Source organism: Pezoporus wallicus, unplaced genomic scaffold (assembly GCF_028554395.1).
Source record: "Pezoporus wallicus isolate ANWC-B61680 ecotype Strahan unplaced genomic scaffold, APGP_CSIRO_Pwel_v1 contig_1438, whole genome shotgun sequence".
Taxonomy (NCBI): domain Eukaryota; kingdom Metazoa; phylum Chordata; class Aves; order Psittaciformes; family Psittacidae; genus Pezoporus; species Pezoporus wallicus.
The window spans coordinates 1,666,836-1,679,680 of NW_026638681.1; the positions used below are offsets into that span (position 1 = coordinate 1,666,836).

Consider the following 12,845-nt stretch of genomic DNA (forward strand, 5'->3'; position numbering starts at 1 on the left):
AATCAAGAGCTAGTGGTCAAAAGTTTCATTTGAGAGTATTTAGTGTTGCGTTAAATGCCCTAGTAAGTAAAACTTCCACTAAAACATTGGAAGATCTTACTGGTGAAAACAATGGACAGAATCTTGTAAAGCTGAGGACTTGAAATTGTTTCAAAAGATGATAAATTTTTTAAAAGCGTAGACAACTGGGACATCTGCTGCATTAGTGAGTCAGATTTAATTAATACATAGATCTCTTTTTGACCTCAGGGTCTGTCTTTACTTCCTGGCCCTTGGAAAGTAAAGGATTAACAACATTTAATTTCAAATACTAATAACACTGCTTTTGGACAGTAGTTATAGCTGTGTGTTGTAGTCAAATGCAATGCAAATTTATCTTCTGCATGTCAAAAGTACTTTTCCTACCTTATGTAATGTATCAGATTTCTGAAACATCAGAAATTGCCTACAACAGAGGTAAAATTGTCAGGACAGAGTTTTGAAATGAGTGAGGTGTGTATCAACATCTTGCTCTTCTTAATGGTAGATGTGTGGCTGTGGTGACTAACAGCCTACAGACTGTGAGGTTGTCTCCACAGAGGTGAGGGCTGGTGGGCATCCCAGGAAGAACAGGCAGTATGGGGTCATGCTGATATATGTCACCTGGGTGCCATGAGTGCTATAGATATTAACAAGACTTTGATGAATACACTTGCAGATTCCACTTTTGTGTTTGAGCTTTGGAAATGCTTTTCCCTAACTCAGCATTTTGAATTTCATAAATTGTCTGTTTGAAACGTCATACCATATGAAAAGGGGTGGCAAAATGTGCGTGTCAAGGTTGAAACTGAGTTCATAGCTGTAGATACTCTGACCGTTATGGTTGGCCTGAGCTAGTGGCCATCAGCTGATGTTGCAAAAGATTCCTTTGTTGAAGAGAGCAGAGAATTTTGAAGAAACAAGTAGGTCTACCTGACAGCACAGTGCATGGTGCATGAATGGATACAGGACAGAGTTGCTCTCTTCAGCTTTTAGTGTGTAAAAATCATCTAAGAGGAAATACCACAGTTCTGTGTGTACTGCCCTCCCCATCCCCTAGATCTTTTACTACTTCAACAAGTCATTGTGTCACCATCCTTTTTTTTAATTTGCTCAGGATTTTCTGTGCTAAGTAGTGTTGTATGCTTTTTCATCTGTCTTTCCTATAATACTGGCTAATACTACCATATTCTATAATTTTCCTATAATTCTGACTAAATCCCAGTTTCATTTGCATTTGGTTTGCACTGTAAATTCTGTGTCTTACCATCCATAAGCTGCAAAATTTCTGTCTCATAAGATATCTGCAGGTATGAAAAAGTGTCTGATACACAGATGATTTAGTTTAACTTGTGTTTTTAATATAATGTAATGAATTTGCATTTCTACATTGATGAGACCCATTGCACTACTTACTGCTTTTAGATGTGTTCTTTATCTCAACCTAAAATTCAAAGTGGAGGTTGAACAGTTAAAGTAGTTAAAATCCAGTTTTATGCTACTCAGGTTTTGTTAAAACCCTTTCGGTTTGTCATGGCTGAAAACATTTAAGCTAGTATTTTTCTAACAAACTAGATTATGATAAGGCTATTTAATGGAAATAAAAATATTGAGTAAGTGTGCTATATTGAAAAAAATCATTACTTTTAAACTCTAACCTAATTTCAACTACTTCAGTCACTGTATATCAGCAAAAGAAATGTCCTTGTTTGGCTAGAATGCTTGAAAGGAGTTCTCTGGCTGGATGAAAATATCATTTTTCAGTACGCAGAAATTTGCCACCTCTTCAGGGGAAACCTAATTTTGTTTTCCTTCCTCCAATAACATCCAAAAAAAGTAGGAAAAATATAAATATGGGAAATTATGATCTTCTTTTGGCTTTTCTCAACTTCATATATACAAAATATATATATAAACACACACAAGTATAAATATTAATTTATATTAAAATATACGAAAGCAATGAGCTGTGCTAAGGATACATTTTCTCAATCAAGTAGAATGTCTCCTAAATGCATTTAGAAATAGAGTAGTAGAATACTAATTCTAATAAATAAAATATCATGATTCCTTATAATTTATCTTTTGATCTGTTATGCTTATGTTTTGATCTCTACATGCTTACCGGCAGCAGAATCACTATAAATCAAGATAAGAAATTAACTATTAGACTGGTTCATCCAGCTGTAAGCAGTAAGTTTGAGTTCCATTTTGTCCTAGATGTACCTCCATTAAAATGCGAACTTCAGTCTAATCCAAAGTTTAAATTCAAATCCAACTGTAGTCCTTACTGTACAGTAGATAGTATGGGTTCCTGTGAAATGGATGTGTAAAAAACTCAGAATCTGATCCATGAATTGAAGAAAATTACTTTTTAATTTTAAAAGATAATATTTATTTCCTAGGTGTTTTTAGCATAGTAGCCCAATAATTCCTCTAATTTATCTGCCTGTAAATTGAAATAGGGTTAATTTTTTTGTTGTTAACATAATGTCCTCCACAGATTGCATATTATGATACAATGTTTTAAAGCTCAGTATAGTGTTTCAATAATAAAAATATTTTAATCTCTTTTTATGTGTGTGCACTCAATTTTTCTATGAAGAAAAGGATAGTAAAAGAATAAATTGCCCCAAATTTGGCCCTTAGTAGTGCTAATACTGTTTTATACTGTTACATTCAGACATTTTGGGACAATGATCCACTACCACTTAGCTTTTCTTCCAGATCATTAGTACTCAGAGTACCTCCTGTGTTTGATAAATGCATGATGCCACTATTTTGCAAATGACAATCAAATATTGATTTTAAGATTTGTCATTGTAATTTCACATGCCTGTATTTCCAAGCAACGGATTGATGACTGTTTCACCAGTTTTCAGTTGATCATCTTCTCTTTTTTTTTTTTTTCACCAAGTTTGGGTTTTTCTTTATATGTTTGGGTTTGGTTGTTTTTTTTTTGTTTGTTTGTGTTGGTTTTTTTTTTTTTTTTTTTTTTTTTTTTGGTGGGGAACAGGGAAGGTTAGGGTTTTTGTTTGCTTGTTTTGTTTCTTTTTTTCCAGCCTATGCAGTTTGGTACATTATTTCAGATTGCATTTAAAATACTTTTAAAATGAATGGGGATATTATGAAAAACCACACTTTTACTTTCTGGTGAGGCAGGTACATCACTTGGAAGTCTAGCAAACAGTTGACAAGTAATGTTCTAGTTTTAGACCTTCATATAATTTCTGCATCACACTGAATAGTCTGAACAGTCACAGGCTCGATATTTGTCTTTTAGTCTATAAAAGGGTAAGTGTTCTATTCTCCTTCCTCTAAAATTTTTGCTGGGCTCTCTGAAACTCATTGCACTCTTCAATACTCTGAAAGTACCAGACTTACTGGACACAGTCTATAAAAAGTTAAACAAAGTGGTATGATAGGAAACCTGGACCTCTCCAGTGGTGGTTGAAAATGTTGAGAAAAAAAGCAAGAGTAGGTACACATAGTATGATGCATTCACATCTTTTAAGTTTTTGTTGAGCCATTACCTTTTCTTTAGCTGTGTTCTTCCTTTTAATTTGATGTCCCCTGGTTCCTAAATTATAGGAGTCAGCTGAGAGCTAAACCCTATCTATTCTTTCCATGATGCTCGTGACTTTGTAGACTTTTATCTATTCATTCTGAATTATCATTCTTTCAGGAGGAAGAGTAAAAGATAAAGTATTTCTTTAAAAAAAAAAGTCAAAGCAATTATGATGTAATTGAGCAATATCTTAAGATTAGAAATTTTACTGCTTTAAAAAATCCAACAAACATAAAAACCCAAATATATATTGCCTTCAATGATATTTAAAAATATTAGGTGAAAAGTTACAAGAGTTGCTTAGTCCCATTGACATTTTAAAGTGATTCATAGCACATCAGATCTTTATGTAAAAAGTCAATCTATGACAAACTTCCTTGATGCCAGTGCTTGACCATAGCAACCATTTAAATGTAATATTAGAAGTGGTGTTAGGAAGAACTCGTTATCTGTCCCACTCTCAAGAATCAAGCTTGATTCTTGATATTATTCACAACCTGTAATTGCTGTTAGGAAATATTGCAATGAATATTGAACTGTGATTCTCTGATTGTAAAACACTAAATAAAGGAGAAGATTTTAGGTTTTAATTTTTTTATTCTTGTAGAATAATTAAATAATTGGTCAAGTAAGAATACTTTTACTTTGAAGAAAGGAGTGCAACTCTGATGTGTGGTTCCCTCAATTCCTGGTCTTTTCATGCCTCATAAGCAAACATTCATAGAGTTAAAAATAGTGTTGATCTGCTCAATATGCAGGAATAATTTACATATAGTATAGGAGAATATAGAGATATTTCCCAGCAGGAGAATGACCAAAATATAAGTGTAGCTTCTAGTGAAAGGGCTAGTAGAGTGGAGTGTGAGAAGGCTTTAATTTCTCTAGGTAGATTCCAGTCCTGTTCCTGATTTTATTCCAACTATTAAAAGGAGATTAAGCAGTGAGATTCTGAAGTCATAGAAGGATTTGGTTTAGCCAATTTTCATTTGTGGAATAATGGTTCTTTAATTTTCCTGTATGTAGTCTCCATCTTTTGTGTGTTAAGATCACTTTGACTATGTCTTCTGTATGGATGCTGACTACACACTACTATTTCGCTCTAATGTGTCTACTTCTTTGTGTTTTGCTACATGCTAATATAGATAAATTATAGCACCTAAGTCTTTGTGACTTTTCTTGTCAAAAAAACCCAAACTACAACATGTTTATTCTAGCAGCGGTTTGCATTTTCTGGGACCTGCATTATGTCAATAAACAAGTATAATGTAGAGAGCTTGCTACAAATATAACCAGTGTTAAAGAAGGTCCAACTTAGAATTTATGTGTCAGCATCTCTTCTATTATTGATTTCATTATTTATTTAATTAAAAGTAAAAAGCATATACTTAAGAATATTTTGTAATTATGTAACTTGGAAATTGAAGCGTGTCCTGGGTTCAGCAGTAGCAGTCATATTTTTTCTTCTTAGTAGCTGGTGCAGTGCTGTGTTTTTGAATTTCAGCCTGAGAACAATGCTGATAACACTGATGTTTTTAGTTGTTGCTCAGTAATGTTTAGTCTGACCAAGGACTTTCTGAGTCTCATGCTCTGCCAGGGAGGAGGGGAAGCCAGGAGGAAGCAGAGACAGGACACCTGACCCAAACTAACCAAAGGGGTTTTCCATACCACAGCACGTCATGCCCACTATATAAACTGGGGGCAGTTACCCGGAAGGGTTTGGTCACTGCTCTGGTCGGGCTGGGTATCAGTCAGCAGGTGGTGAGCGGTTGTATTCTCTCCCCTTGTTATTTCCCTTATCATTACTATTACTGGTGGTAGCAGCAGTGGTTTGTGTTATACCTTAATTACTGGACTGTTCTTATCTCAACCCATGGGAGTTTCTTTCTTTTGATTCTCCTCCCCATCCCTCTGCGAGGAGGGGGAGGAAGGGTGGGAGTGAGCTAACAGCTGCGTGGTTCTGGGTTGCCAGCTAGGCTTAAACCACGACAAAGAGTCACACACTGTTTTCATAGCTGTACATCAGTTTTTCACAAATCCTAAAATAAACTGTAATCTCAATATTGTTATATATGGCTGATGCTTGGATCATATTTTCAGAAACTGAGAAACCTGAAATTATGAATCATGCCCTAGGACCAATTTTTAGAATATGCTTCCATAACAATTGGTAGCATAAAAAGTAACATTCTGTAAAAGAACCATGGCAATGTGGTTTATGGAAGAAATACAAATTTGTGAAGGTGGCAATTATTAATCAATTCAAAAAGCAGTTGAAAAATAATTCAGACCAGTCCATATTTATATAGCCCATTAAAAAAAGTTATCAATAGGAAGGTGAATTATTGGAAATATTAGAATATGAGTGATAATTTTTGATAAACATACAGCTACTGCTAACCTCCTCCTCTCTTCCTTACAGATGCATGAATCAGTTCTGTGATATAGCATCAGGAAGCTAACGTAGATCATAAAATGACAGCTGAGCTGTCACTAACTGCTGTTGAAGTATTGAACAAAAATGTAAGGTTAGATTTAAACCAAGTAATTAGAGGGCTGTTTCATCTATGCTAGATGTGTGGTCATATATATGAAAAATAACTGTCAAGTGAAGAAAGAGAGTAGCTTTTATAATTAAACTACTATGTCATTTGTTCCATAACTACTGTTGCTACTCCTGTGGCTTATGAATCAAAACAAGGTGGCTTTTTGCTCAATCATTAAACACAGCAAGTCCTCAGAAAATGTTCTTTTTAAAAAAATTGCTCACTGACAGAATATGAAGCACAGATTGTATAGCTTAGTGAGTTAGGTACTAAAGTAATGTCACTGAAAGGAAAACTTTATGTTTGAACTCTGTTCCCTGGATATACCTCTGTAGTGATTGTCTTTCTAATCAGTGGAACTTGTGCTAGATTTTTAGCTCAAGACAAAACTTGTTATATATACTCTGTGTAGAGTTGTGGGGTTTGTTTTCTTGTTTGTTTGTTGGTTTTTTTTTGTTTCTTTGCTTTTTTTTTAAATAACAACGAGAGGAACCAGAAACAGAACAGAGTATTCTAAAAAAAAAATTAGTTATCTTAAGTTTTCAAACTACATTTGGAGGCTTCTCCAAGTGATGATCTGTGAATTTTTCTGCAGAAGTATAACCTTAAATCTATCCTGGCATTTTTCTGAATTGGTGGCACTATCACTCCTTTTCCCTTCACTGATTAGTGTGAGTTAGTGAGTAGTGAGAATTCAGTGCTTTCCTTGTGTAATGTGAATAAGAAGGAAGAAGGGATCTTTATTATTCATCCCATTCTTACGACGTTTGTCCATCTATATAGCAGGAAGTTGTATCTTTTACTTAAGACTAATTTGACAGGGGTACCACTGCTCTCAAAATGTTTCCCCGTTTGTCCAAAATAATATTGCTGTGTTGCCAAGATCAGAATGCTGTTTAAAAATGCTGGAGTGCAATTAAAATACTAATTTATAGTTGTGCATCTCTATAACGTGTTGAAGCAGTTACCTGGCCTTTTCTGCTGGATTTCTATGGATAGTATGCACAGCTTCTGAAACAGCAAATAATAATTAAATGGCATTATTCTAATGAGCAAGAAGTTTATCCACAAAAATTCTTGAACAGTATCTGAATTGGGAACTTCAAATGCATAAAATTAGTTGATTATGAATTTGTTTTGAAAGCAGATGCTGTGTTGAAGTTTGTAAAACACCATTAACTCAGGAAAAGCTTGCTTATACAATTTTAGTTGACATTTTTACTTTAGGATAAAACCCTACCAATTTTAGATAGTTTGGACAATTGAAAAAGGAATCCAGATATTTCCTCTTCTATGTGAACTGGAGTAAGGAATGACTATTTAATTGTGACAATATGAACATATCTCTGGCACTGGCTTAATCATCATCCTCACTAGAAAGAGTTACCAGTGTCTGTTACTCTCTGAAGGTTGTTTCTCAGCATTTTAAGATTAATTTTCTGCTTGAGTTCCATACCTGATATAAAGGTGTATCAAAATCATTGCAACTGAAATATTAGAAGATTCAGTAGTTATTAGTTTATATATTTCTCTGGAATTTAGAAAGGATACATTACAAAGAATTTTTGCAGTTCAAAGGAACCACCTGAGAAAACAGGAAACTTCAAAAGTCAAAGAAAAATTTGTTCATGAATATTCATTATCCATTAATTAAGTAACATTTGGTTATTACGAGTCATTTGTATGTTTGCAGGTATTTTTAGTTCTAAATGCAGAGTAAAACCCCATATTTTTAAATGTTACCAATTGATAATTATTAAGTAACTTCGGCCATTGACAACATTGTAACAATTTACAATAAAAAAAAATGGTTTTGGTTACTGGATTTTACTTTGGTGTGTACTGTGGATTTTTCAGTGGACAACAGTAGTACAGAAGCTGAATTTAAGCTGACAAATTCAGGTTCGTTATCTTAGATTGTTTAGAAAAATGGACAGTAACAGTTACTTTGCCTTCAGGTTGTATGTAGAGGTCAAGAAGCAAGCCAATTTTTAAGTTTTTATGTAAAACATCTAAAAGTCTGTTGTTTACTGCTTTGAGCACACTTGCTCTTTAGCAGTTGTCTCTTTCATGGAAAATAAAATCATCTAAGTGTATATTGCTGGTTCACTGAGTCAAGAGACTTTCTAATCCATCCATATATTTGAAAAATAGTATTGGCTGCTTTGAGAGGAAGTAACTAATATGTGAGTTCCAAGCAGGATCTGTACAGCAGGAGATAAGCCAGCGGGGAAGGTCTATTTTGAACAGTGAATTATTAGTTTCTGCTTTAATAAAACCAAATGCCTGGAAGGGATTTAGTTTGGTTTCCACACAAGTGAGGAGACAATAGTTTTGTCTATTCTCTGCCAAATCTTTCTTTCTCTCTCTCTCTCTCAAGTCCCTGAGAACCACACTGCATACTCAGAAGTTGGTAATTTAACTCCGAAACATATGCTGCCCACCCCCACTTCCACGAGAGCTGTTCTTGCTGAGCTGAAACTTGTGTCACTGTTGTCATTTGTAATGGTTCACAGATCTGTGCCACTAATGAACTGCTTCTGTGCTCTTCAGTGGTAATTTCAAAAGATCACTGTCAGAGTCTTCATGCTTAGCAAGATGTTTACATGCAGATCTAAGAATAGGCAGGGTGTTTCCATTACTGCTTCTGGCTCTTTCCAGCCTTTGAAACTCCTAGTTTTTGGCAGTCTCTAGAAAAATTAATGCAACAGTCTGTTCTGTGTGACCCGTACACAGCAGATGGTGACTGTAGAATGAATGTAACAATTGAGAAACACTTCACTGATATTTACACAAGTTTTAAAAGCTAAATCTTGGTAGGATACCCTTTATAAAAGATATAGAATGAAATAATGGCTCGTGTCCAGACAAATGGATATGCCAAAAAAAGTATATTTCAGGTGACTGTGATAAAAGTCCTTTCCCTCACAAAAAGATCTGCCAGGTACTCAAAACTGAGCCCACAGTATTTAAAAGGCTTTATATTCTTATTCATAAATCCATGGTTCTCTAATAAAGACTTCCACATCTTTCTCATACACTGGGAGAGGCTGCTTTCTGGGTCACAGCAGAACTAGTTGGACTGCACAGAGAAACCAGAGAAGTTCAAGTGTGGCCTTGGTTCAATCTGCTCTGATTTTAGCTCTTTCAGAGGTTCTAGTAACACATATCAGTCAATAATATATATATAATGCTAATATTATTAATAAACATTGCTTGTGATATAGTGAACTTGCATTACTTTTTTAGAGAAAATACTGAAAGAATGTGTGGGTCAGATTTCTAATATGGATACCTGTAGTATGACACAGGAAGAAAAATTCATAATGCAAAAGCTGTTGCATGTGAGACAGTAATTTGTAGGCAAACTTCATTGACTTAAAAGTAAACTTTTCTTGGAACAACAGAATGAGGATGTTTTCTTTTTGCAGTTTATCTGACCTATTAAGTCATAGTGAGGCACAGAACCAGGTAACTCCTACAGAGACTATTCTTTCAGATTTATATTTATTTTATTATTTCATTTTATTTTACCTTATGTAAGTTTATTTAAAAAAAAAAGATCTGCATTGGACAGGAAGTGGATCACAGCAAATTCTAAAGGAGTAAAACTATGACATACTGCATCAGAATGGCTCTTTCTTGGGCACTGGCAGTCTTTACACAAGAAGTTTGAGGAATGAGATTAATTCTCTTATTTTTTCAGCTTTTATATTTTTCCTTTGTTAAAATGTTTGTAAAAAACACAATGCTGAGATGTGAATCAAAATTAATGTGTATAAAGTTGGTGGAACTTGGCTATTGGTGTGAAACCTATGCATTCTTTGTGGCAAAAGGGTACCTCCAGAAAAAAGAATCCTCTTAATCATTGCATGGGCATTTTGTTATTTTTCCTAGTACTGTGCTATCAATCCATTAAGGCCTAGAAATGTACAATATATGTACATTGTGTTGATAAATATGTATCTGCTCTTACTGCCATCTGTGAAGTAGCAGGTCTTTGAAAACTATAGCAATTCCTGGGAAATTTCTTGAGAAATTCCATGGAAATACGTAATCCTAGGCATTTATTTTATACTGGCAAGGGAAAATTATTAAGCTAATGTTGGCAATATAAAATCTCCTTTGTGTACAAGTTTACAAAGGTTTCTTTGATGGTTGCTGTTTTTTTCCTAAATAAGCTGTCCAATATTTCCTTTTTACTGTAAAAGTATTTCTTCAACGCAGCATGTAGATATTTTCCTGTAAAATTATTATGAAGCCACTAGCAATTAAATGGTAGATAGATTTAGGAATTTGTTTACACCGGTAAAAAACATTAATCTGAGCTTTAAAATAGTTTACACCAAATTTAAATCCCATCTTACTGATTCAAAGCACTTCAATGATTTAAATTGTTGGTGTAAGCTTGCCATCTATAGAAAATTACATGTGTTTTATGTGTGTTCCAGTAGTCATTTTCTATAAATGAAAATATATAGAAATTTATGAAATCATGGGCAGGATCAAAGCAGGATGATGCAGCTGTGTGAGGTTTTTTAAAGTATTTCATGGTCAGTTTTTAGTATGTTATTAATTTTAATAGATATTTTCTTTTCCTCATTTCATATTGCAATTTGAATTTTTGCAAAGGAGTATATGTCAAAATTTTCCAGTGAGAACCAAATCACTGTAAGTTAGAAACACCTTCCATTTTGAAATAAACGGCTTGCTTAGAGCAAAAGAAAGGGACCAAAATCAGAATGGAGATAAATATAGATACAGAGAAATAAATGTACATATCTGGTTTTGGATTTTGCAGATTTTATGTAGATGAACATATATGAATAGAACATACGTATTTTAAACTGCAGGTACACATCCTGAATTGTGACAGTGGAATTCCTTCATTAATAAATTCCTGTGTATCCATTTAAAGTATTTCATTTCATAAAGTGTATTGATATTTAGACATATAGCGCACATAGGATGGATTTATGCTTTTTTTAACCTTAGAGTAAAGAAGGGAGTCACTGTAACCCTGCTGAAAAATAACTGTGTTTTGAGGGCTGCTGAAGAATGCACTGTAGGAGCTGTTCAGAGTGAGCCACCTCTGCCCAGCTCCCGCTCATCTTAAAGGTGTTCCATGTGTAAAGGATGCATATTTATCTAAGTAAGCCATCGTTTGGCTTCCTTTTATTATAGTAACTGGAATTTAATGTGTGTGTTTAGTAGTAGCCATGTTTTCTAGTGGTCAAAAAAAGATTGTCCTTGTCTGAAGTGTTCTAGACTTTAAACAAAAAAGTTATGGAGACCAGTGGTAAGAGAAATGGCATAAAGGCATGAGAGAAGGAATGTTTGTTGTGGTGGTGTTGTTTTAATGTCAAATATTATGATGTAACTTAAAAATGAAGAGGAACAGAACCTGTAGAAATCAGCCTGAATCATCTGACAGCTTACAAAGTGGAATTTTTCAGCAGTCTGTGTTTGGCCACTGGGAGATGGCTTGGGAGGGTTTACCTGGCTGGGACTACAGCAGATCTGTCTGTAAGGTGTTTTATGTCAAGCCTCAGCCATATCTTGGCAGGTGAAATAGCTTATTAGAATGTAGACTGCCCAGGAAGACTTGAGTGTTTCCTTGTTAATGGAATTCTGTTTCCTTATTTATGGAATTTGTATCCTGGGCTGCACCAAAAGGAGCGTGACCAGCAGGTTGAAGAGGTGATCCTGCCCCTTTACTCTGCTCTTGTGAGACCTCACTTGGCGTATTGTGTACAGTTCTGGTGTCCTCAACATAAAAAGGACATGGAACTGTTGGAACAAGTCCAGAGGAGGGCCACAAGGATGATCAGGGGACTGGAGCACCTCCTGTATGAAGACAGGCTGAGAAAGTTGGGGCTGTTCAGCCTGGAGAAGAGAAGGCTGCATGGAGACCTCATAGCAGCCTTCCAGTATCTGAAAGGGGGCCTATAAGGATGCTGGGGATGGACTATTCATTAGGGACTGTAGTGATAGGACAAGGGGTAATGGGTTAAACCTTAAGCAGGGGAAGTTTAGACTGGAGATAAGGAAGAAGTTCTTTCCTGTTAGGGTGGTGAGGCACTGGAATGGGTTGCCCAGAGAAGCTGTGAATGCTCTATCCCTGGCGGTGATCATGGCCAGGTTGGACAGTGTTGGGTGATATGGTTTAGTGTGAGGTGTCCCTGGTCATGGCAGGTGGGTTGGAACTAGATGATCTTAAGGTCGTTTCCAACCCTAACTATTCTATGATTCTATGAATTACCTACTTTACAATTTGAAGATTGGCTGAAATGTCTCTTGCTGCAGCTTCTCTCTTTTGAGTTAGTTTACACATCAAAGATGCAGCCTTATGTGTTCACATAAGTGTAATTCACAAGTAAGTATCTTACACTTCTTTGAGAAAGATCTTTTATGTGTTCATAATTTAATTTTTTTTTTTTTTCTCTAGGATACTGTTGGAATTCATATTCCCATCACTAATCCCTCAGATAAAATTCTCAAGCTGGATGTGGTGCTGGAGAATCAGTTACTTTGTGGACAAAAATCTTTCACTCTTAGTCCCAGACAAGCATTTTTGTATGAACTGCAGTTTTCCCCAGTCGCTGTTGGCACTTCAGATGAAAGGTAGGTTGTAGAGCTTTCATACTTGTGGTTGTGGCTCTTGTACTAATAAGTGAACTACTTTCATTGAAACCTCAGTCACTGGATGTGGATAC

The 12,845-nt window shown here is 35.2% G+C and overlaps 1 protein-coding gene across 1 annotated transcript in view; it reads left to right on the forward strand.

Moving 5' to 3' along the window:
- The window catches only part of CFAP47 (cilia and flagella associated protein 47), a 291,654-nt gene that overhangs the window by 195,755 nt on the left and 83,054 nt on the right, over positions 1-12,845 (forward strand). The window contains exon 54 of the mRNA XM_057411837.1: positions 12,578-12,753. Coding sequence (XP_057267820.1) covers positions 12,578-12,753 — 176 coding nt within the window. The remainder of the gene's footprint in view (positions 1-12,577; positions 12,754-12,845) is intronic.